At 32.3% G+C, this 27,293-nt stretch overlaps 1 protein-coding gene across 1 annotated transcript; it reads left to right on the top strand.

The window, feature by feature from the left end:
- The first annotated feature begins 20,843 nt into the window (after positions 1-20,843).
- Positions 20,844-25,485, top strand: LOC107789228 (glycerophosphocholine acyltransferase 1-like). The gene is made up of 8 exons (XM_016611001.2): positions 20,844-21,198; positions 21,340-21,429; positions 22,166-22,223; positions 22,342-22,442; positions 22,967-23,062; positions 23,150-23,243; positions 24,508-24,745; positions 24,933-25,485. The coding sequence occupies exons 1-8, from the start codon at positions 21,115-21,117 to the stop codon at positions 25,297-25,299; spliced, it is 1,128 nt and encodes a 375-aa protein (XP_016466487.2). The 5' UTR covers positions 20,844-21,114; the 3' UTR covers positions 25,300-25,485.
- The last annotated feature ends 1,808 nt before the right edge of the window (positions 25,486-27,293 follow it).

Here is a 27,293-nt window from a genome sequence, read left to right on the forward strand (position 1 = left end):
CAATATACAAATTTTGACGAAGTTTGAAGGTGAGTTAGACTAGTTTGGAGTCAAAATTCATTACCAATGATATACAATATTAAAAAATTAGGCAAAAAAGAATTTTCAATGGGTGTAGTTGAAATTTGTTGAAAACATGTAGATGAGGTAATATACAAAACTCGAGTACGATTGATGGTGATTTGAACTGGTTTGATATCAAAATTCGTAATTAAAATCGAGTTAAAAAAATACTTATGCGACACGTGTATCAAACGCGTATCGTGCATTATATCTTACACATAGATATACATGGATATACATGTGATACATATTTGATATGCATATGATACATATGCGATACACAAATGATACACAGTGTGATACACATATCATCTTTTTCCATGTTCATCTTTTACTTCTAAATTTCAATTCAAACTACCTCAAAACTCCACCAAATGATCCAAAAACTGAGATTCAAACTCCTTATGATGTACCTAATCTATTCAAACAACACTCACTCGAAATAAATTTCAATTTTGAAAACCCAAAATTTTTGAATTCAAGCTTAAGCAAGCTTCAATGATTATCCATGGAGTTTTCAGTTTAATCTTTCAACATAATCCAACAAACTAACATATAATAGTAATTTTTAAATCGAATTAAGGTGCTCGGTTATTTAAATTTCAACTTAAATGAATTAAAACTTTGCAATATTGCTCAAGTCCAATGTCTCAAAAAAATTGAACTTCCTTTGTGTGTTTAGCAAAATAGACTTGTGTAACAAAACGTTATAGAGATAATAGGACTTGGTACATTTCTGAAAATTTTCCTTTTATGGATGCAAGTCGCTTCCCATTAAAGGCTTTTATTACTAGGATTATTTATTATGGATGAAAAGCCATTTCGTTTTAATTGAGAATTGAATACTACTACTGTAGCAGATTGTGAGCTTTTAATGTCTCATTGGGGTTTGGAGAAACAAAAATCAGAAGCTATTGTTGTCCTTGGAAAGTGGAAACTTCAAATTCTAGAAGATAGCCAAGGTTCTTTTTATTTATTTATTAATCAAATAATTATTCATTCAACCGCTTAAATAAAAATAATGGACGAATATATAACATATATATAGTCCATGTAAAATATGTATACAATCATGTATAATTAGTACTCCCTCCGATCCATTTTAATTGATTTTCTGTGGTCCACACAGAGGCGGACCTACGTTGTATGTAGAGGGGTCACGGGACCCCGTTAGTCTCGGCAAAAACTTTGTATATATATATATATGTTATATATATCTGTACATATATATAGGACCCCTTAAATATTTTAGTTATGTTCCCGGACACAAAAAAGGCAGACGGAGGAAGTGGTTATGTTGGGAGCTTCAATTCCCTAGTTTACTAGATGATCCGAGTTCGAATTCGTGTTCAACTTTTTTATTTAATCGAATACAACGTACTTTCTTTATACTTAATAACAAATTATTTTATTTTTTTCTTTATTCTTTTTCTTTTAATTCAATTATGGTTTAGTTCTAACTTTATAATACATAACAGTCAACTTAATTAAATATTTTTTCAAATTCATCCCTTAAAATTAAAGTAAAAAGCTTTAAATTGTAATTTATCACTCCACAAATAGAAAAATACAAATTCTTATACCACAACCTTCTTCATCAATCACTTTGAATCCGACTCGACAGTGGAATTTAAGAGTTTAAGACTCTTCTTTAGTTTTTTTTTTTTACTATTAACATACGCTTAATCTTGATTTCTTTAATTTTTGAACGCCCTTATGATCAGTGACCCTTTATTTTATTTTTAAAAAAATTAAAAAATTTAAAGTGCGAAACATGCTTAATCAAACACTTTTCCTTCCCATAGCACCCATTTTGCTAAGAAATCTCTCTTTGTTCGGTGCTTTCTTTTCTTTAGAACTTCTTTTTGTTTATACTTGGAAGATAAGTCAATATAATCATTAAGTTTTCAAAGAGTTGCATGCCGAATTTTATCGCTAGTGATTAGCACACAGTGGTGCCCCCGTCGTCCTCAAATCCTGGGTCCGCCTCTGAGTCCACAATATTTGATTTTTTCAAATATCAATAAATAATTACCTTCTTTTTTTCAAAGTTGCACTTGCAGTAAAGAGCGTAGGAATATTTCTTGTATTTTCAATGAACAAATTAAGAATAATATGGTCAATTATATTGTTAATTAATGCTAAAAGATGGATTCATTAATATGTGTGAAAACAGCCAAAAGCTCACTTAAAGTGGATCGGAGAGAGTATATACTATGTATTTCAACCAGAAAAAACAAACAGTAAATTCAACCGGCTTTAGGCCAAAATCATACATTATTTTTGGCTTTAGGCTATAATTTATCCGTTAAAAAACTAACAACGTCTATGGTTATGACTAAAAATGGATCACTTTGTTAAAGAAAGAAGACTGACTATTAGTGGTCCATGTGAAAGAATACGTATTATTTTGAATCTAAAGCCAAAAATAATGTATGACTTTGGACTTTTTCTTATTTGTATAAGAAATTTAATTTTTTTTCTCCTTTTTTCACTCCAAAGTTATTTGGTTGGCCAATAGGGAAACCACGCACTACATTTATGCTCACCCGTTATGCACCTTTCATGTCAAAAACTCCTCAGGGAATATTTGCAGTCCGATTATCAGCAGAAATTTAGAGCATGAATAGTTAGCTTGCATAATTGCTTAGTTTTTAACCATTTATAGATAATGCATCTCGATTGTCATTTCCAAATGGGGTCGATTTGTTTTGTGGTTCTTTACAAATTTATTTTTAGTTTTATGACCTTATCTTTTTTTTTACACATGATAGATTTACTTTTACACGTAAGAGATTTGTCTTTTATACATAAGATACCTAAAATGATCATTTGCTTAAATTCAAAATTATAAAGGAGCATGATATATAAAAAAAAAAAAAAAAAAAAAACAGGTCAATGAGTCATCTACCAATTTCTATATTGTCATTTTGCTGGCTAATGGGGCCACGACTACCTGTCCATAATTGACGTGTGACATTTTTAGTTCGAGACATGCTAGCTCGATGACTTATCCTCGAATGGACAATTTAATAATACACGAAATTTAATGGAGAAAAAGGAGGACAGTTTAATTATACACGAAATATCATACATCATCAAATGTTTTATATTCGAATATTAAGTCCGTTTCGATAATTATTAACCACTTAAGATATTGAACAAGTAACATGCTGGGCTAAAACAATTCGATAAATGGGTTTTATCCAAATATAGAGCTTTATTTATAGCTTCAATATCATTCAACAATTTCTCATTTCCAGAATTTGCACCAATTTTCTTCTTAGAATCCACTTTCCACATCATTCTTGCCAATGGAAGCTACAAAAAAAATAACACAATCTTACAATTATACAAAAAACCAAAATCACATAAATTGAGAAACCAAATAACAGAATTGTAAAAGAAATCAATTCAAATTTTAAATTTCAAAATGGCTCCACCTTAATAGAGATTTGCCTGCTAAAGCATTTACCTTAGAAAAAAGAAAATTTTCTTCAGGCAAAAGAGAGGTTAAAACTTAAAAGAGGAAAATTAATTAATTCATAGGTTCGATCGCCTTTGCATCTTATAATAGAGCATCCGTCTGCAAAGTTTTGAATATTAAAAAAAGGTGCAATATTTAATTTACCAAAAAAAAAAATGAAGTTGATGAAGAAAAATTAGGAAAAAAAAGATAGAGAGATTTTGAATTTCCTTACAATGTTGAATTAGCGATATATTAGGCGATGATTTCTGCTTATGATTTCTTCTCTCTCTCTCTCTCTCTTTGGTGGCTACAAAAAAAATAACACAATCTTACAATTATACAAAAAACCAAAATCACATAAATTGAGAAACCAAATAACAGAATTGTAAAAGTAATCAATTCAAATTTCAAATTTCAAAATGGCTCCACCTTAATAGAGATTTGCCTGCTAAAACATTTACCTTAGAAAAAAGAAAATTTTCTCCAGGCAAAAGAGAGGTTAAAACTTAAAAGAGGAAAATTAATTAATTCATAGGTTCGATCGCCTTTGCATCTTATAATAGAGCATCCGTCTGCAAAGTTTTGAACATTAAAAAAAGGTGCAATATTTAATTTACCATAAAAAATGAAGTTGATGAAGAAAAATTAGGAAAAAAAAAAGATAGAGAGATTTTGAATTTCCTTACAAAGTTGAATTAGCGATATATTAGGCGATGATTTCTGCTTATGATTGCTTCTCTCTCTCTCTCTCTCTCTCTCTCTCTCTCTCTCTCTCTCTTTGGTGGCTACAAAAAAAATAACACAATCTTACAATTATACAAAAAATCAAAATCACATAAATTGAGAAACCAAATAACAGAATTGTAAAAGTAATCAATTCAAATTTCAAATTTCAAAATGGCTCCACCTTAATAGAGATTTGCCTGCTAAAGCATTTACCTTAGAAAAAAGAAAATTTTCTTCAGGCAAAAGAGAGGTTAAAACTTAAAAGAGGAAAATTAATTAATTTATAGGTTCGATCGCCTTTGCATCTTATAATAGAGCATCCGTCTGCAAAGTTTTGAACTTTAAAAAAAGGTGCAATATTTAATTTACCATAAAAAAATGAAGTTGATGAAGAAAAATTAGGAAAAAAAAGATAGAGAGATTTTGAATTTTCTTACAAAGTTGACTTAGCAATATATTAGGCGATGATTTCTGCTTATGATTTCTTCTCTCTCTCTCTCTCTTTGGTGGCTACAAAAAAAATAACACAATCTTACAATTATACAAAAAACCAAAATCACATAAATTGAGAAACCAAATAACAGAATTGTAAAAGTAATCAATTCAAATTTCAAATTTCAAAATGGCTCCACCTTAATAGAGATTTGCCTGCTAAAGCATTTACCTTAGAAAAAAGAAAATTTTCTTCAGGCAAAAGAGAGGTTAAAACTTAAAAGAGGAAAATTAATTAATTCATAGGTTCGATTGCCTTTGCATCTTATAATAGAGCATCCGTCTGCAAAGTTTTGAATATTAAAAAAAAGGTGCAATATTTAATTTACCATAAAAAAATAAAGTTGATGAAGAAAAATTAGAAAAAAAAAGATAGAGAGATTTTGAATTTCCTTACATAGTTGAATTAGCGATATATTAGGCGATGATTTTTGCTTATGATTGCTCTTCTCTCTCTCTCTTTGGTGGCTACAAAAAAAATAACACAATCTTACAATTATACAAAAAACCAAAATCACATAAATTGAGAAACCAAATAACAGAATTGTAAAAGTAATCAATTCAAATTTCAAATTTCAAAATGGCTCCACCTTAATAGAGATTTGCCTGCTAAAGCATTTACCTTAGAAAAAAGAAAATTTTCTTCAGGCAAAAGAGAGGTTAAAACTTAAAAGAGGAAAATTAATTAATTCATAGGTTCGATCGCCTTTGCATCTTATAATAGAGCATCCGTGTGCAAAGTTTTGAACATTAAAAAAAGGTGCAATATTTAATTTACCATAAAAAATGAAGTTAATGAAGAAAAATTAGGAAAAAAAAAGATAGTGAGATTTTGAATTTCCTTACAAAGTTGAATTAGCGATATATTAGGCGATGATTTCTGCTTATGATTGCTTCTCTCTCTCTCTCTCTCTTTGGTGGCTACAAAAAAAATAACACAATCTTACAATTATACAAAAAACCAAAATCACATAAATTGAGAAACCAAATAACAGAATTGTAAAAGTAATCAATTCAAATTTCAAATTTCAAAATGGCTCCACCTTAATAGAGATTTGCCTGCTAAAGCATTTACCTTAGAAAAAAGAAAATTTTCTTCAGGCAAAAGAGAGGTTAAAACTTAAAAGAGGAAAATTAATTAATTCATAGGTTCGATCGCCTTTGCATCTTATAATAGAGCATCCGTCTGCAAAGTTTTGAACATTAAAAAAAGTGCAATATTTAATTTACCATAAAAAAATGAAGTTGATGAAGAAAAATTAGAAAAAAAAAGATATAGAGATTTTGAATTTCCTTACATAGTTGAATTAGCGATATATTAGGCGATGATTTTTGCTTATGATTGCTCTTCTCTCTCTCTCTTTGGTGGCTACAAAAAAAATAACACAATCTTACAATTATACAAAAAATCAAAATCACATAAATTGAGAAACCAAATAACAGAATTGTAAAAGTAATCAATTCAAATTTCAAATTTCAAAATGGCTCCACCTTAATAGAGATTTGCCTGCTAAAGCATTTACCTTAGAAAAAAGAAAATTTTCTTCAGGCAAAAGAGAGGTTAAAACTTAAAAGAGGAAAATTAATTAATTCATAGGTTCGATCGCCTTTGCATCTTATAATAGAGCATCCGTCTGCAAAGTTTTGAATATTAAAAAAAAGTGCAATATTTAATTTACCATAAAAAATGAAGTTGATGAAGAAAAATTAGGAAAAAAAAGATAGAGAGATTTTGAATTTCCTTACAAAGTTGAATTAGCGATATATTAGGCGATGATTTCTGCTTATGATTGCTTCTCTCTCTCTCTTTGGTGTCGTCATGTTTAATTAAAAGTTCAAACAATAAATTATGCGCAAAAGTTGAGAAATTATCAGACGCACTCCTCAACTTTTATTGTGTTAGACTCTGTACACTCTATTTTGTCTATTCACGTAATACCCCATGTATTTTTATCAGGTGTTGCTTTAAATCCTGTCGCTTTTTAAAAGTTAGAAACGAAAAGAAAAATTAGTCGTTTATCGCTTAATCATTTAAAATTAAAATAAACTCATTTATTATTATTGCAGATAGCATTGATCTATTAAAAAATAAGAGCAAAATAGAACAATATACTAAAGGAGACAAGATGTATATGAGGAGAATGTAGAAGTTATCTTATTCAAGTATGTTTCTTCTGTATACTTCGTAGGATAAAGAATACCTTATTTATAGGATATAAGATACATGAAAAGTTACGAGAATACACCTAAAGGTTACAAATATTAAGTGATGAATTAACTAAGTGCATGAACTCAAATGGTTCATGGAATAGGGATGTCTAAGAGTATTCAATGGACATCCACTTTAACATATTCATAATACTCCCCCTTGGATGTCCATCTAAAGGATAATGTGCCTCGTTAAAACCTTACTAGAAAAATCCAGTGGGAAAAAGCCTAGTGAAGGAAAAAGAGTACACATATCTTGTAATACGCATTGAGTTCTGCCTCATTAAAAACCTTATCAGGAAAACCTAATTGGGACAAAACCTTGGTTAAGGAAAAAAGAGTACAACGCGTATTATACTCCCCCTGATAAAAACTTTATTTGATATCTCGGAGACGGCGCATTCCAATCTTATGTCTCGGCTTCTCAAATGTTGATGTTGGCAATGCCTTAGTGAATAAATCTGCTAGATTGTCACTTGAACGGATTTGTTGAACATCTATCTCACCATCTTGCTGAAGATCGTGTGTGAGAAAGAATTTTGGTGAAATGTGCTTTGTTCTGTCTCCTTTGATATATCCTCCTTCAAGTTGAGCTATGCAAGCAGCATTGTCTTCATACAATATCGTTGGAATCTTCATTTTTAAAGAAAGACCACACAATTGTTGAATATGTTGAGTCACTTATCTCAACCATATACATTCTCGACTAGCTTCATGAATAGCTATTATCTCTGCATGATTGGAAGATGTAGCAGCTAAAGTTTGTTTTGTTGAACGCCATGAAATAGCTGTACCCCCATAAGTAAATAGATAGCCTGTTTGAGATCGGGATTTATGTGGGTCAGACAAATAACCTGCATCTGCATAACCAATCAACTGTGAATCGGATTCATAAGAATAAAATAATCCAATATCAATAGTCCCTCGGAGGTATCTAAAAATATGCTTAACACCATTCAAGTATCTTGTTGTTGGAAAGGAACTAAATCTTGCTAATAAACTTACTGCAAAAGTTATATCTGGTCGAGTATTATTTGCAAGATACATTAGTGCCCCAATTGCACTAAGATATGGTGTTTCATCACCAAGAAGCTCTCCATCATTTTCATGAGATCGAAATGGATCTTTATTTATATCAAGTGATCTCACAACCATCGGGGAACTCAATGGATGTGCTTTATACATATAAAAACGCTTTAGGATCTTTTCTGTATAAGTTGATTGATGGACAAAAATTCCATCTTTCATATGTTCAATTTGTAGACCGAGACAAAATTTTGTCTTTCCAAGATCTTTCTTCAAACAGTCTACTGCTTTTGGAATTTCCCTAGGAGTTCCAATGATATTTAGATCATCAACATACATAGCGATTATAACAAATTCAGATCCAGACCTTCTTATAAATACACAAGGACAAATTGGATCATTCGTATACCCTTCTTTCAGCAAATACTCACTCAAGCGATTATACCACATTCGCCCTGATTGTTTCAATCCATATAAGGATTTTTGAAGCTTTATTAAATAAGTTTCCCGAAAACTTTTATTAGTTTCAGGAACTTTAAGCTCTTCAGGGATTTTCACATAAATTTCGTGGTCTAATGTGCCATACAAATAGGCTGTGACAACATCCATTAGACGCATATCAAGTTTTTCATGGACTGCCAAATTTATAAGATACCTGAAAGTGATTGCATCCACCACAGGAGAATATGTCTCCATATAATCAATGCCAGGTCTTTGCAAAAATCCTTGTGCCACAAGTCGTGCTTTATATCTAACGACTTCATTTTTATCATTTCGTTTTCGCACAAAAACACATTTGTATCCCACTGGCTTTATTCCTTCAGGTGTTCGGACTATACGTCCGAATACTTCACGTTTTTTAAGTGACGCTAATTCTGCCTAGATAGCGTCTTTCCATTTTTGCCAATCATTTCTCTGTCTACATTCATCGACAGATCTTGGTTCAAGATCCTCATTTTGTTGCATTATTTCAACAGCAACATTATAAGCAAAAATGTTGTCGTCAATAATATTATTTCGGTTCTACCTTTTTGCCGTAGAGACATAACTTATTGAGATCTCTTCATTCTTATTATTTTCAGGTACCTGGACCTCCTCTGAGGTCTTATCATTTGTTATGTCACATGGCTCTTTTTGAGCAATTACCTCCATATTATGATCTCCTATATCATTTGCTTCTCTTCGCTTTCGAGGATTTTTATCTTTGGAACCAATTGGTCTACCACGTTTCAAGCGTGGCTTAGACTCATTTGCATTTATAGATTGTCCAACTGGGACATCAATTTGAATAGGAGCATTAGCAGCTGAAATATGTGACTTAATCACCCTTGGTAGGTTAATGAATGCATGAGGTAGTTGATTTGCAATATTTTGCAAATAAATTATCTTTTGAACCTCGTGTTCACATTGATTTGTTCGAGGATCTAAATGAAATAGTGATAATGCATTCCAATCTATCTCCTTTTGCAGCTGCTTATTTTCTCCCCCTAATATTGGGTATACTGATTCATCAAAATGACAATCAGTATATCTTCCCGTAAATAAATTTTCAGTTATAGGTTTCAAATATTTTATAATAGAAGGAGATTCATACCCCACATATATCCCCAATATTCTTTTGGGGTCCCATCTTTGTGCGTTGTGGTGGAGCAATTAGAACATATACTGTACATCCAAATATTCTAAGATGGAAAATATTTGGCTCCTGACCAAAAGCTAATTGTATTGGGGAGACTTTATGATAACTTGTGGGTCTGATCCGCACAAGAGCTGCTGCATGCAAAATAGCATGGCCCCATGCCGAAATGGGAAGTTTTATTCTCATAAGCATTGGTCTAGCTATTAATTGAAGGCGTTTGATCAATGATTTCGCTAGACCATTTTTAGTATGAACATGAGCAACTGGATGCTCAATTGTTATCCCAGTTGATATGCAATAATCATTAAAGGCCTGGGACATAAATTCACCAGCATTATCAAGACGAAGTGTCTTAATTGCATAATCTTGAAACTGTGCTCGCAATCTTATTAATTGAGCTAGTAACCTCGCAAAGGCCAAATTGCGGGTTGATAACAAACACACATGTGACCATCTTATAGATGCGTCTATCAAAATTATATAATATCTGAATGGTCCACATGGAGGGTGTATGAGCCCACATATATCACCATGTATACGTTCCAAAAATGCAGGAGATTCAACTCCAACTTTAATTATTGATGGTCTAATAATCAGTTTTCCTTGAGAACATGCAGCACAAGAGAATTCTTTAGTTTGAAGAATCTTCTGGTTCTTCAATGAATGACCATGTGAATTCTCAATTATTTTGCGCATCATATTATAACCGGGATGGCCCAACCGGTCATGCCAAATAATAAAATCATTAGTAAACTCCTTGTTTACTATGACACGTGATTCAACTACACTAATATTAGTGTAGTATAATCCAGAGGAAAATGCGGGAAGCTTTTCAAGCACATACTTCTTTTCCGCTTTTATTGTAGTAATATAAAGGTATTCAACATTTCCTTCATTGGTGGTCTCAATATGATAGCCATTTTGGCGAATATCTTTGAAACTCAACAAGTTTCTCTGAGACCTACTACAATATAATGCATCATTAACAGCCAATATAGTTACTCCTGTTAATAATACAGTCACTCTTCCAGAGCCCTCAATTAATTTTATACTACTAGATATTGTTATGATATTGGCTTTTTTAATAATTAAATAAGAAAAATATCTCTTATCTTTTAATATGGTGTGCGTCGTAGCACTATCCAGAAGACATATTTCTTCTTTATTATTCATACGGCCAACTGAAGACTGGGAAGTTTTCATTTCTTCAAAAAAAAAAAATCATAAGTAATATTGAAAAATTTAAGAATAAAAGAAACTACATTTATGAAATTAAATACTGACAACATAAAAAGTTTTATTCAAAATATGAACTTCATCAAAAGAAATACATTTATTCTTATAATTTTTCTCAATAATAAGTCTTTAGTTATGATGCTCAAAGAAGTCTCCAGCTTCTAAATAAGTAATATCTGCAAAGCCTTCAAAAATATCATCTTTATATGCAAGGTTTGCTTCAACTTTATCATGATTATTCATAGGGCCCGCCTCAACATCATTTTGAAAAGTCAAGTGAGTCTTAACTTTATTTTGTTTCCTTTTTATAGATGCTTGATAAAGTTTGACAAAATGTTCAGGTGTATGACAAATTCGTGCCCAATGATTTTTCATACCACATCAGTGGCAAACATTACTTGTGCCTTTTGAAGGATTATTCTGAGAACTCTTATTGTTCTCTTGTTTATAACGACCACCACCATGGCGATTATTATTTCGCCCCTTGCCACGCCCACGTATATTTATACGGCCACGATTATTATTTTGTCTTTTTTCAGACTTTGGATCTATCGTTCCCATATTCGCTTCTGGAAATGGAGCTGATCCAGTGGGACGGGCTTCATGATTTTTCATTAAAAGGACATTATGTTGTTCAGCCACCAAAAGGCATGAAATTAACTCAGAATATTTCTTAAAGCCCTTTTCACGGTATTGCTGCTGTAACACCATATTTGATGCATGAAAAGTGGAAAGAGTCTTTTCCAGCAAGTCCTCATCATTCATAGGTTCCCCACATAATTTTAGTTGGGAAATTATTCTATATACATCAGAATTATATTCACTTATGGTCTTATAATCTTGTAGTCATAAGTGCATCCACTCACGACGAGCTCTTGGCAATACCGTGGCCTTTAAGTGGTCATATCATTCCTTCAAACTAGTCCATAATTGAAATGGATGTTTCAAGGTTAAATATTTACTTTTTAATCCTTCATCGAGATGATGGCAAAGAAAAATCATGGCTTTCGCCTTATCCTGACTTGATGTTTTATTTTCTTCTTTAATAGAGTCACCAAGACCTTTAGCGTCAAGGTGAATTTAAGCATCAAGTACCCATGGCAAATAGTTATTCCCAGAGATGTCAAGTGCCATAAATTCAAGTTTTGACAAATTCGACATAGTGAAAACTATCATAGAAATAAGTGAATTAGAATGACAATAATTATTATCAATTCAGTGCAGTACATAATCGTGTATTAATATTCTATATGTAAAATTATCAAACAAACAATTATGTGTAGTGTGATGATAAATTAGTGTTTAATATTACCCACAAAAATTTTAGACATGTAAGTATATTTTCATAGAATAAATAAGTTGAATTAATATGTACTAGTATAATTTTGTTCTACTTAAAATACATTTCAATAAGCTAAGTAGGCATAAAACTAGATGATATCAATTCTGACAAGTTTCAACATTCAATACGATTCATCTAATAGTTCAGTCGTTAATTTTAAAGTCATTAATTAGTTTGTACACTTAGGTGATAAATTTATTGGAGACACATTTATACCTTTTGAAATTTTTGCAAGAATTCCTTCTAAATGCATATTCTGTTAGAATATTTGGATGCGGGCTTAATTAGTCTAATTATTGTAATTCAATTTTAATACTTATTTATTTATGTGTAGGATTAAAATTTTTCGTAGTTTATATAATAAAATATCAATTTAACCGAAACTTATTATTTTCATACCAATGCAATTATTATAATCATATTCAAAACAAGTTATGCACATAGTAATTAAATTGCAGGTTAAAGAAAGATTCTAATAGAAACATTATAAACATAGGAATGTATACCTGAATCGGAAAAGAAATTGACTACCTCTTTTAGAAAGAAGATAAAATTCGGATGAAGCAGATAGCCTCAGTTGGTTAGAACCTCGTGCTGATAACGTATTAAGAAATGAGAGCAAAATAGAATAATATACTAACGGAGACAAGATGTATATGAGGAGAATGTAGAAGTTATCTTATTCAAGTATGTTTCTTCTGTGTACTTCATAGGATAAAAAATACTCTATTTATAGGATATAAGATACATGAAAAGTTACAAGAATACACTTAAAGGTTACAAATATTAAGTGATGAATTAATTAAGTACATGAACTCAAATAGTTCATGGAATAGGAATGTCTAAGAGTATTCAATGGACATCCACTTTGACATATTCATAACATGATCATATTTTTACATTTTGATTTTATCAATGAAGTCAAGTTTTAACGAAAAAAGGAGAAAATTAATTGCGCTGAACTTCATCCTGATTTGCTAAGCTTATTTCTGGCCAAAAAAGTCAATGTAATTAATAACATCACATTGTTTCTTATTTGTTTGTCATCCTTAACTTTGTATGCTACCAAATTAATTAAATGTGTTAATTGTTTAAGTAAAAAACGAAAACTATATTCAACTTAATTAGAAAAAGTAATAAGTAATAGCTCTTAGTGTGTCAAGTTTTATTTGGAAAATAATTAATTCTCTTGCTATACATATGTGAGGAAGATCAACTTGAATTTATCACCATATTCATGGTATATTCTTCATCAAAAAATTTACTTCCTTTTAAAAAAGATAGTAAAACAGGCAAAAGATAAAGAAAAAAACTTTGGTTTGGAAAGAAAAGGCAAAAGATAAAGAAAGAAATATTTTGAACATATGAGGGAGAAAGCGAATTAATGCAAAATATCGAATTTGACTGTTCTTCAATTTTAAGCATTGGAAGTTGGAGAAAATGCTCGTTCGGCTTACCTTCCATTTTTTAATTGCTTTTTTTTTTTTGTACCTAACTTATCATTAATGTATGATATAATCACACCAAAATTACTAGTAAAAGTAGAATGTCATAACATACATATTTTTATAGGACTTAGCAAAAAAATTTAGACAATTTTACTATTTAAATTGTGATAATTAAGAAAACATGAAAGATGGCGAGAGTGTAGATCCATCAACTACTCTACAATAGTGTAAAATTTAATTTATTTTTAATCTTAACATATATATTTTTCACATGTAATTTATTCGATACGCTTCGTATTTTTTCGATTTATTTTCATAAAATAAAAAATCTACCCTAATTATTGGTGTAGATTTATATAAAAACGTACGGTTTTATTAATAGAAACCTAAAAGTTGGTTCGATACGGTACGATTCGGTCGGTTTAGTCGGTTTTCAAATATGCATTTGACACCCCTAGTATAACATTGACGAATTCCATCGTAAAAAGCATTGATAAAGTAAAATACTGTATTTCCTAATTTTCTTAAATTAAATATTTAACCTTTTGTAACATTTAATTTTCTTTGCTCCTTTCCCACCTATGATTAGACAATGATGAACCTTTTTTCAACAAGGGAGAGCCTATGCTTATCAAACGTGGACAGATTTGTTTTGCTTTTTCCAACGTGGCCCAGCCAATATATTCAAATTTCAGCGCCAATGGTTTCAAATCAATTTTCGATTTACTTAAGCTCTGTTTGGATCTAAGACATGACTTTGGTAGAGAAAACAAATTTTAAAAAGAAAAGTACATTTATGAAAATTAGATTTCTTTATGTTATTTGGATATAGAAAATATTTTAGTGAAAATAATATATCATGTGAATTAAATTATTTCAAAAAGATTATATACATATGTAGTGTCGATTGTGGAAATTTTGAGGTCAACAAACATATAAGATGTAAAACGTTGGTTAATTTCATGTATTATCACTAATTGTTTTTTTTTTTTTAAACAACAAAAAACAGTCAACTTTGTCTAAGTATCATATATATTAAATAGAGAAAAGGCATAAGTTGCCCCTTAAACTTGTCCGGCAAAGTCATTTACACGCTTTAATTTTATGGGCGACCCATCACCCCATTGTTTTTGTTTGAAGCAAATTTATTTTACCGCCTAAAAGGTGACTTGGCAAAGAATGTGTCTTCACATTCCCATAAGCGCTTGAAAGCAAGAAATTGCGAAAAACTAACTAATTTGTACACGTGTCATATTTCAATTGGGTGTTATTAGCTAATTATACTTAATTATTGATTCTTAAAAATTTATATTTTATTTTTTCTTATTCTTTACTCTCTCTTTTCTTTTATCCTTTTCTTCTTTTTCTGTTCTCCTTAATCTTAAGGTCTACTGTGGTCTTCAATGGTGAAACCACCATAATTGTCTGACTAAGATTTGGCCGGTGTTTGGCTGGAAAATTATTATCACCACCCGACCTCTTTCACTCCTATTTTCATCATCTCCATCACCTCACATAAACCTCTCCGTCAACGAAAATTCCAAACTCCACCAACAGCCTACATTCTCATTTCTATTGTTGGCCCTTTCGATACTAGTCTCCCTCATTTCCCTCCATACCCAAAAGATTAATCATGACATAGAACATGAGAAGCTATAAAGAACAATAACATGGCATTTTCCATTCTAATCATCAGCACATGAACTTTTCTTATAATATCCAATAGGCTTGACAAATAATTTACGGGTTCCTAATTAGATGTAGCTAATTTCCAAATTCTTTCATTATTTTTTATATTATTTCGAGTAGTCTACTTAAGGGGGGAACAAACGCCGGAATGAAGAAAAGAGGAAAAAATGGGGCGGACTGAAGGGAAGGGTTTATTCTAGTGACTAGTGAAAAAAAAATTAAAAAGGAAAAAAATATGGTAACGACACGTGTCAGCACGTGTAAAATTCAGTTTTGATCGGATATGGTTGTGACATATTAGAGGGTAAATAAATTCGCTTCAAACAAGAACAATGGGGGATGGGTCGTCCGTAAAGTTAAAGTGTGTAAATGACTTTGCCGGATAAGTTTAAGGGGCAACTTATACCTTTTCTCATATTAAATATTACAAAAGTCACTAAATTATTTTTGTTTAAGGTCGAGTGTGGATAAATTTCTACCATAGCATGAGAATTATTTCAAAATTGATGATAACTTAAATTTTTTTTTAAAAATCGAAATGGGAATTTTACGGGAGTGTACCCAAAAAAGACACTATTTACCAACAGCTAGTTATTTTAGTCATATTATCAAAATAGGCAAAAAAATTATCAACGTTATACAACATTCAAAAAAATATAGGCAATTTTTTTTCAATGGGTATTGTTGCGATTTGTTGAAAATATATGGATAAGGCAATATACAAATTTTGACGAAGTTTGAAGGTGAGTTAGACTAATTTGGAGTCAAAATTCATTACCAATGATATACAATATTAAAAAATTAGGCAAAAAAGAATTTTCAATGGGTATAGTTGAAATTTGTTGAAAACATGTAGATGAGGTAATATACAAAACTCGAGTACGATTGATGGTGATTTGAACTGGTTTGATATCAAAATTCGTAATTACAATCGAGTTAAAAAAATACTTATGCGACACGTGTATCAAACGCGTATCGTGCATATATCTTACACATAGATATACATGGATATACATGTGATACATATTTGATATGCATATGATACATATGCGATACACAAATGATACACAGTGTGATACACATATCATCTTTTTCCATGTTCATCTTTTACTTCTAAATTTCAATTCAAACTACCTCAAAACTCCACCAAATGATCCAAAAACTGAGATTCAAACTCCTTATGATGTACCTAATCTATTCAAACAACACTCACTCGAAATAAATTTCAATTTTGAAAACCCAAAATTTTGGAATTCAAGCTTAAGCAAGCTTCAATGATTATCCATGGAGTTTTCAGTTTAATCTTTCAACATAATCCAACAAACTAACATATAATAGTGATTTTTAAATCGAATTAAGGTGCTCGATTATTTAAATTTCAACTTAAATGAATTAAAACTTTGCAATATTGCTCAAGTCCAATGTCTCAAAAAAATTGAACTTCCTATGTGTGTTTAGCAAAATAGACTTGTGTAACAAAACGTTATAGAGATAATAGGACTTGGTACATTTCTGAAAATTTTCCTTTTATGGATGCAAGTCGCTTCCCATTAAAGGCTTTTATTACTAGGATTATTTATTATGGATGAAAAGCCATTTCGTTTTAATTGAGAATTGAATACTACTACTGTAGCAGATTGTGAGCTTTTAATGTCTCATTGGGGTTTGGAGAAACAAAAATCAGAAGCTATTGTTGTCCTTGGAAAGTGGAAACTTCAAATTCTAGAAGATAGCCAAGGTTCTTTTTATTTATTTATTAATCAAATAATTATTCATTCAACCGCTTAAATAAAAATAATGGACGAATATATAACATATATATAGTCCATGTAAAATATGTATACAATCATGTATAATTAGTACTCCCTTCGATCCATTTTAATTGATTTTCTGTGGTCCACACAGAGGCGGACCTACGTTGTATGTAGAGGGGTCACGGGACCCCGTTAGTCTCGGCAAAAACTTTGTATATATATATATGTTATATATATCTGTACATATATATAGGACCCCTTAAATATTTTAGTTATGTTCCCGGACACAAAAAAGGCAGACGGAGGAAGTGGTTATGTTGGGAGCTTCAATTCCCTAGTTTACTATATGATCCGAGTTCGAATTCGTCTTCAACTTTTTTATTTAATCGAATACAACGTACTTTCTTTATACTTAATAACAAATTATTTTATTTTTTTCTTTATTCTTTTTCTTTTAATTCAATTATGGTTTAGTTCTAACTTTATAATACATAACAGTCAACTTAATTAAATATTTTTTCAAATTCATCCCTTAAAATTAAAGTAAAAAGCTTTAAATTGTAATTTATTACTCCACAAATAGAAAAATACAAATTCTTATACCACAACCTTCTTCATCAATCACTTTGAATCAGACTCGACAGTGGAATTTAAGAGTTTAAGACTCTTCTTTAGTTTTTTTTTTACTATTAACATACGCTTAATCTTGATTTCTTTAATTTTTGAACGCCCTTATGATCAGTGACCCTTTATTTTATTTTTAAAAAAATTAAAAAATTTAAAGTGCGAAACATGCTTAATCAAACACTTTTCCTTCCCATAGCACCCATTTTGCTAAGAAATCTCTCTTTGTTCGGTGCTTTTTTTTCTTTAGAACTTCTTTTTGTTTATACTTGGAAGATAAGTCAATATAATCATTAAGTTTTCAAAGAGTTGCATGCCGAATTTTATCGCTACTGATTAGCACACAGTGGTGCCCCCGTCGTCCTCAAATTCTGGGTCCACCTCTGGGTCCATAATATTTGATTTTTTCAAATATCAATAAATAATTACCTTCTTTTTTTCAAACTTGCACTTGCAGTAAAGAGCATAGGAGTATTTCTTGTATTTTCAATGAACAAATTAAGAATAATATGGTCAATTATATTGTTAATTAATGCTAAAAGATGGATTCATTAATATGTGTGAAAACAGCCAAAAGCTCACTTAAAGTGGATCGGAGAGAGTATATACTATGTATTTCAACCAGAAAAAACAAACAGTAAATTCAACCTGCTTTAGGCCAAAATCATACATTATTTTTGGCTTTAGGCTATCATTTATTCGTTAAAAAACTAACAACGTCTATGATTATGACTAAAAATGCATCACTTTATTAAAGAAAAAAGACTGACTATTAGTGGTTCATGTGAAAGAATACGTATTATTTTGAATCTAAAGCCAAAAATAATGTATGACTTTGGACTTTTTCTTATTTGTATAAGAATTTTAATTTTTTTTCTCCTTTTTTCACTCCAAAGTTATTTGGTTGGCCAATAGGGAAACCACGCACTACATTTATGCTCACATGTTATGCACCTTTCATGTCAAAAACTCCTCAAATATTTGCAGTCCGATTATCAGCAGAAATTTAGAGCATGAATAGTTAGCTTGCATAATTGCTTAGTTTTTAACCATTTATAGATAATGCATCTCGATTGTCATTTCCAAATGGGGTCGATTTGTTTTGTGGTTCTTTACAAATTTATTTTTAGTTTTATGACCTTATCCTTTTTTTTTTTACACATGATAGATTAACTTTTACACGTAAGAGATCTGTCTTTTATACATAAGATACCTAAAATGATCATTTGCTTAAATTCAAAATTATAAAGGAGCATGATATATAAAAAAAAAAAAAAAAAAAAAACAGGTCAATGAGTCATCTACCAATTTCTATATTGTCATTTTGCTGGCTAATGGGGCCACGACTACCTGTCCATAATTGACGTGTGACATTTTTAGTTCGAGACATGCTAGCTCGATGACTTATCCTCGAATGGACAATTTAATAATACACGAAATTTAATGGAGAAAAAGGAGGACAGTTTAATTATACACGAAATATCATACATCATCAAATGTTTTATATTCGAATATTAAGTCCGTTTCGATAATTATTAACCACTTAAGATATTGAACAAGTAACATGCTGGGCTAAAACAATTCGATAACCTTAACAAGTGTGATATTGTTCGCTTTAAATTAAGTTTGTGCGATTTTTTTCAAAAGGTCTCTTACAATTAAGAGATTTCTATATCTTATATGTAAGCTCCCAATCTTTTCAGCTATCAATGAGGACTTTGAAGGTGTTTGGATTGGCTTTTAAGCTGATCAAATAAGCTTTTAAGTTCTTTTTAGTATTTGACAAAGTCAAAAAGTGCTTAAAATAAGTTAAAAAATTACTTAAAACAAGCCAAAAGCAATAGGTTGGGCAACCCTAGCTTATTACTTTTTGGCTTAAAAGTTACTCCCTCTGTTCACTTTTACTTGGTACATTTTGACTTTTCACGCCCCTCGAGAAATAATAAATGAAGTGCATAATTTACCATGATACCCATATTAATTGATGCATATTTTATTGGATTTGAGAAAATGAATTGAAATGAGTAATAAATACTGTCGGTAAAACACAGATTTTTTTTTTTGTCTTCTCTTGATATGCATAAAGTGACAAGTAAAAATAAAAATCTATTTTTAGTATACCTGCCAAGTAAAAGTAAATGGAGGGAGTATTTCTCATACAAAGCCACTTTTTAAGCCAATTCAAACGGGCTCTTTTTTCGTATACCCAACAATCTTTTCCTCGAACAACGTTCCACATGGCCATTTCCACGATTCACAAATCAATTTCATAGATTCAATGTGTTTCACCCATATCGTTAGAGTATTTATGGCAATCAAAGCCTACAAACTAGTTTCTTTCTATGAGCGTGTCTCCAAACTCGTAAGGGTAAGCGAATCGAGCCTGCACCATCAATTTGCCATCGCCATAATCGTTTCACTGAACCTGGACTTTGACACCCATTGTTGAACTAAACGGTCCATAAATACTCTTAATATGATGTGATATTGTTCGCTTTGAACCGAACTCGTACGATTTTTTCCGAATAATCCCACACCATTAGGAGATTTTTACGCCTTACATGTAAGCTCGTGTAATCTTTTTAACAACCAAACGTTAGTCCTCAGGCGAGAGATTTAATGAAATGATATTTGCCGTTTGTTTTTGAGTTTGCAACTTTGAGATTCAATGTAAACATACTTATTTAAAACTGCTAAATTTGTTTTTGTTTTTTTATATTTTGAAATTAGGCAACTTTATCATTAGTTGAATTATTTTATTTAATATTGCTCTCGCCATCAAAAGATAATCTTGTTTTTATCCTCGACTCCTTATGGACATAAGCTTCAAGCATAAGATAAATTTAAATCATAGTTAAAACTTATAAATTTCTATTCTTTTTTCTTAAAGAATTTGGATATTAAGAATCCACTTGTTCGATATTAGAGCTCCAATAATGTCAAATACAAGATAATTTGCTAATGGGCAAGAATATAAACGAACTAAAAGTATAAATGATAACAAAATTGAATAATTTCAAATATTATAAGGATGAATTTCAGAATTTGGACATTTTCCCTATTTAATTTTTTTTTTAAAAAAAAAAGTAAAGAAAAGAAATACATGAAGATATCATGCCTTACGTGTGTACATGGGATTGTGTGCTCTGAAAAAAGTAAATCATCAACAAAACAAAGGGGCAAAGCATTCAATAAAATAAGCAGTTTTTGATAAAGAAGGCAATCCCAGATTGATTAACAACAGAAATGATCAATCCTCAAAGTTTATTTAATTCTCTGATTCAATAAAAGCATTCCTGAAATCGAGACAGAGATAACGCAGAGCGAATCCGTGTTTATATTGAACCGCGCGCACCACATCAAAGCACCCTTCATCACCTTTTAGATTTTGAACAAAAATGTCAAGCAACGAAGAATCAATGGATGATAGCAATGGACATTCATTTGGAAAGGTCAAACAACGTTTCAAAGATCGATCTCAGGTACGTATTTTATAGATTTTTGTGTTTTTGTGCGTGAATTTGTGTTTTTTCGTGGTGGGTTTTATTGCAGTTTACATGTTTGAAGGAATTATTGAATGGGTTGGTACAGAAATTATCTGTGTTTGTTCTTTTTGTTTGTAGAAAACAAAGGAGAAAACGAAACAGATCTTGTCAAAACAAGCTGATAAGATCGCCAAACGAGCTGAGGAACATGAACGATTTATTAACAAGGTTAAAGTTCATATACACACGCAATTTACAATTACACGCATACATACTGCCTTTTCTGCTGTTTTATGTGAATTTTTCTCTGTTTTGAGTTAACACCATAAACCAAATCTTTGTCTACAATAATGTTTGATAAGCGAGAAATCCCGAGGGCCCTCTGTAGATAATGGCCCCGACTTCTACCCTCCTGAATTTGAAACTTATGGATTTTAATTCCTAAGTTACTGGGTTCTAATCCATAACATATGGTTTTGGGATTCTAATTCTTTTAAGTTAATGGGTTTTAAATTAATAATTTAGATATATTTAATAAAATTTTAAATAAATTCAAAGCTACTGGGATCGGCCGAACCTGTCACAGACACTCTAGCTCCGCCCTTGCTTCTCAATTGCTTCTGTCTGCAATAGACAGTGGCAGTGCTAGGTTGTTTACTAAGGGTTCAAAATATATAAGTAAACACATGAAGAATCCAAGGGGATTCAACATATAGTATATTTACATAAAAAATAAAAATTTGACCTAGAGTAATTATTCTGTGAAGGGGTGTCAGATGACTTCTCTTGGACAAGAGTAGCTCCGCCCTTAATAGCAGGTTTCGAACCCGTGACATGCCCCTAATCCACACGTCACAAGCTATGCTCTTACCACTAGATCAAAGCCTTGGAGACTAAATTTTTGTCTGCAGTATTACACATGTTTTCTTTAAAGTTGTATTAATTGGAGTCATGGTGTTTGCAGGTGACACATCTGATGGGTGTTCTTGGATTTGGGGCATTTTGCTTTATACTGGGTGCAAGTGAGTGAAATGTCTAGTCTTAGCTATTCGCTTTATATAATTGCTTCCTCTTGAATTTTAATTTAGTATCTTGTGTTAGCTTTCTTTTTGACTATGGAATGGCTGATTCAATGATTAGGGCCACAGGATATTCGATATGTTTACTGTTTGTTCTATGTCATTTTCGTTCCTCTGAGATGGATCTACTACAGATACAAGAAATGGCATTACTATCTTTTGGTAAGCCCAGCTTCACCTGTACAATTTGTGTTCTTTAACTTAATATTTCAAATGGCAGTTTCATAACTGGTAGGAGAAGGGCTATGCAAAGGATTTCACGTAGTTATAGTTTGCAGTATGGAATTCTGAGTTGTTGGCTGTTGTAATTGCATGCTCTTTAACTCTATTTATTTATTTATTTATTTATTTATTCTAATTTTACTAGAGCGTGTAAACTCAAGATCTTAAATGAAACTGGATTAAACATAATGATTATAGGAGAAAGGCAGACAACAATTATCTGATGGACCGGCATATTCATTTGGTGTTCCGGCATTATCAGTTTGTCAAAATAACATCTGTGAAACGTTTTATGATATTAATCCTTAATTTCAAGTCCTACTATTTCCGTTTCTACTCAAGCGACCCTCTCGGACAAGGAATTCAATCTTTAAAACATAGGAATAATGTTTCTGTTCCTTCCTGTGTCTAGTAATTCCTGGTTGTTAGACAAATGATTAGAATTCGGGCTTCTTGTTGTGCAGGACTTTTGCTATTATGCAAACACAATTTTTGTAGTTACGCTTCTGTTTTTCCCTACAAATGAGAAGCTATTCATGGTTTGTTTCTCGTTCGCAGAGGTAAACATCTTATATTTGAAAGGTCCTTAATACTAACTTTAAGATTTATCTACTCTTAAATTTTTATCCTCTTACATATAACTGCAGGGGCCTTTAGCATGGGCATTGATTGTTTGGCGCTGTAGCTTAGTTTTTAGTTCAGTTGATAAAATTGTCAGTGTCTTCATCCATCTTTTACCTGGTAAGTAGGACATTCTTCTGTTTTCCTAGTGCTGGCAATAGCAAGTTATTTGCGCTCAACCATAGAAACCAGTGAAGTGGGGTATGGACAAAAACAACTTCCATTCTAAAAATAAGAGAATGTCTTGTTTTGATTATGCATGCTTATATATACATTGAGGCCCTGCCATGTCTCCATATTTTAGTCATGGTCTCATTCTAAGGATCTGGATTTTGAGTTCAGTGTTACTTTATAACTTCTAGAAGTAGATTTCGTATTGGGTTGTCCATTTTCTATTTGATTACATAGCTTAGTGTTGACTATTTTTTGTTTCATTACCAAAGTATTTGCCTCGAGGTATAACTGCTTCCATAATTTAGTTGTGCAAAGGAAAAACAACATCATACCCAGTTAAATCCCACTAGTGGGGTCTGGGGAGAGTAGAGTGTACGCAGACCTTACCCCTACCCCGAAAAGGGTAGAGAGGCTGTTTCCGGGAGACTCTCGGCTCAACAGAAGAGACAATAAATTTAGTTGTGCAAAGGATTTTTCTTAAAAGGAAAATGAAATGGAAAAAAGGTGATGTGGGAAAATGATATTTACTAATATTCCCCTCTTGAAGAGTTTGTTCTGTTTGCGTCATGTTTTTCATTTGTGATAATTGTTGTTATGATCATGCCTTTTGCTAATGATATTTGGTTTTATCAATTTATCTTTCCCTTAAGTTTTTGTTAATTTGCATTGTACAGTATAGGTCAACACTAGGTCAATTGTTACAAAGGCACTTCTAGTTTTCTTTGGATGCCTGATGCCATGCTTTGAGGATGTTTAATCCCTCTGAAAGCTAATACTTCTAAGTCTGTCAGATTTAATTAATTATAATTGTCGGGTTGTTCTACTTCTGCTGCAGCAAAACGTGTCAAACACTCAGTAATTAATTGCCTTTTAGTGCTGCACTCTGTGAATCACTTACAAGTAAAGCTAATACTTCAAAGTCTGTCAGAGATTCTTAGTCGTAATTATCTAGTTGTCTACTTCTGCTGCAGCAAATCATGTAAAACACTCAATAATTAATCTCTTTTTAGTGCTGCATTGTGTGATTTACCGGAAGTAGTAAGCTTTCGGTTCAGATATCATAAGATGTTTATGTGACATTGTATTACATATTGACATCATTCTTACTTTGTCCATTGAATTAGAATGTGTACGTGTCTTCTCCCCAATTTATTTTTAAAGAACTCTTGGCTTGCTTAAATTAATTACCTCCAACTATTCTGATTTGCAGGGTTGGTTTTCTTCACAATTCGCTGGTGGGATCCTGAGTTTTTTGGAGCTATGCATCCTGAAGGGACTCCAGCACGAGCATCATGGCCTTACAAAGAAAACCAATCCTACCTTTGGACTTGGCTATTTTGGGTCCCATTAGCTGCATATTTTCTCTGGCAGGTTCTCTATTATCTCATAGTAGATGTCCTACGCCGACAGAGATTTCTGCGAGACCCTGAAGTTATGACATCTTACAGGTAGCCATTTCAGTGTCTAAGTTTTGCAGCCTATGATGAAGTCTTCTTTGGGTGTATGCACCTTTCTTTCTCCATCTGTCCCTTTTTGTGCTAGTCTATGAACGTCATCGTGGGTCATTGTGTTTAGTTTATTCCTGGCTGTTGTATTGTGGTTGGTGTTGATTCTATTATGTTCGTCAATTGGTAGGGAGCTCTCAAAAAAGGCAAAGAAAGCAAACAACATATGGTGGCGCGTCAGTGGTTTGCTTGGGGATCAGAATCGCTTGTTTATGTATATTCTGCTCCAGGCCATATTTACACTAGCAACTACAGCACTCACCGTGCCCATATTTTTGTCATATAAGTTGCATGTTGTATTCCAAGTACTCAAGGTTTCAGCATCTATATGGAATGGTGGAAACTTTATGTTAGATGTGATGCCCAGGCAAGTGATTCTCAAGGAGGAAAAGAAAAAATCAAAGATGCCAACTGTCCCCGACCAGAACGATCAGACTTCTTTGCAAGAGAGCGCAGCGGATACTAATAATGCTTCCGAAACAGTCCAGTCTGAATAATGGAACTATCTAATTTGGAGTGCCCCATCATCACACTTAGTTGTTAACATTTCTGCCTGCTTTACATACAAATGAATGAAAGGTTTAAGTTCTGTGAACTCCAAGTTGTAGATTTGGTGAAAGGAAAAAATGAACTATCTTCATTCCGTTGTGAATTAAATCTGAATAGTTGTTTGTTCTTTGGTATACTTGGTGAAGGAAAGATTAGCTTAGTTGTGAACTTTTTGTGATTTTTCAATTGAATGATTACACGAGACAGACGATCTCGCAATCTGAAGGGGAGCTTTGGAGCACGGGTTCGAGCAATGAATTTAGCCTTTGATGCTTGCATCAAGGTATGTTGCCTATATTACACCACTTGGGGTGCGATCCTTCTTCCGACCTTGCGTGAATACGGGACGCCTTGTGCACGGGCTGCCCTTAGACGGTATCACAGTTTGTGTACCTAGGTGGCCTTTCCCTCCTGAGCTTAAAGGCTTTTCCTTTTGGTTTTCTCATTTCGCGTGGGCAAAGGTGAGTTAAGGTTCTTCTTTCTGCCACTCCATATCAAGATTTACTTATATAACACTTCCTTTTTATTTATTTATTGTAGAAACCGAAAGTAATTGAGTTCAAATCTCATAAAATTCTTCTTCATGAGGGAAAATATTAACTATGACAAACTGTACTTTATTTGATGCTTCGTATTAAACTAAGACTAGTTGCTTCTTTTCCGAAGACTTGAATATATCCATACCAACTTTTCTTTTTAGAAATACTTCCTTTCTTTATTGAAAGAAAACTATAAAATAATTGAGTTCAACTGGAGCCACATAGAGTTCGTTAATTTTATTGATCTGCCCAAATGTATTGTTAAGAAACTAGGTATTTTGGAAGTCTTGTTTTTATGTTTCGATTGGCTCCCGATCGCCTAAAATTTTGCGGGCCCATCATAAACGATCTAATGAACAATAGTCATAAGTTTGTCATGATCTTTTATCGTTTTTTTGGCGTTTTAGGGCCATAAAACAAAAAATCAGGATGATGTCCAAATTTTTGTATGCTATAATCCACGCCATGCATGAATTCAGGGTATGGGCCCCGAATCACCTAAAATTTTTCGGGGCCATCAGAAACGACCTAATGAACAATAGTCATGGGTTTGCCGTGACCGTTCCTCGTTTTTGGCGTTTTAGGGCCATAAAACAAGAATTCAGGACGATATTTTCGTGTGCTATAGTTCACGTCATCTGCATGAATTCGGGCAACCGGCCTCGAATCGCCTAAACTATTGCGGACCCATAAAAAATGACCTAATGAACAATACTCATGGGTTTGCCATGATCGTTCCTTGTTTTTTGGCGTTTTAGGGCCATAAAACACGTAATTTAGGATGATTTGCAATTTTTCGTGTGCTCCATTTGCATGAATTCGGGCGGACTGACTCTGAATCGCCTAAAATTTTACGGACCCATCAGAAATGACCTAATGAGCAATAGTCATGGATTCGCCATGACAGTTTCTCGTTTTTTGGCGTTTTAGGGCCATAAAAAAGGAATTCAAGACGATTTTTAAATTTTCGTGTGCTATAGTTCACGCCATCTGCATGAATTCGGGCGACCGGCCCCAAATCGCTTAAAATTTTGTGGGCCCATCAGAAACGACCTAATAGTCATGGGTTCTCCATGACCGTTCCTCATTTTTTGGCGTTTTAGGGCCATAAAACAGGAATTGAAGATGATTTCCAAATTTTCGTGTGCTATAGTCCACGCCATCTGCATGAGTTTGGGCGACTGGCCCCGAATCACCTAAAATTTATGGCCAATCAGAAACGATCTAATGAACAATAATCATGGGTTCACCATGACCATTTCTCGTTTTTTTTTTTGGCGTTTTGGGGCCATAAAATAGGAATTCAGGACGATTTGTAATTTTTTGCTTGCTATAGTCCACGCTAGCTGCATTAATTCGGGCGATGATCCATGTCCAATCCGCATTCAATAGTAAGTGAAAAC

Source organism: Nicotiana tabacum, chromosome 2 (assembly GCF_000715075.1).
Source record: "Nicotiana tabacum cultivar K326 chromosome 2, ASM71507v2, whole genome shotgun sequence".
In the NCBI taxonomy this organism is placed as follows: domain Eukaryota; kingdom Viridiplantae; phylum Streptophyta; class Magnoliopsida; order Solanales; family Solanaceae; genus Nicotiana; species Nicotiana tabacum.

What these genes read in the sequence shown, in the direction of transcription:
- LOC107789228 (XM_016611001.2), top strand. Translation starts at nt 21,115, where the DNA reads ATGTCAAGCAACGAAGAATCAATGGATGATAGCAATGGACATTCATTT. An exon ending in ATGAACGATTTATTAACAAG is followed by an intron (nt 21,430 to 22,165) that starts GTTAAAGTTCAT and finishes TGGTGTTTGCAG; the next exon opens with GTGACACATCTGATGGGTGT. An exon ending in TTTGTTTCTCGTTCGCAGAG is followed by an intron (nt 23,063 to 23,149) that starts GTAAACATCTTA and finishes ATATAACTGCAG; the next exon opens with GGGCCTTTAGCATGGGCATT.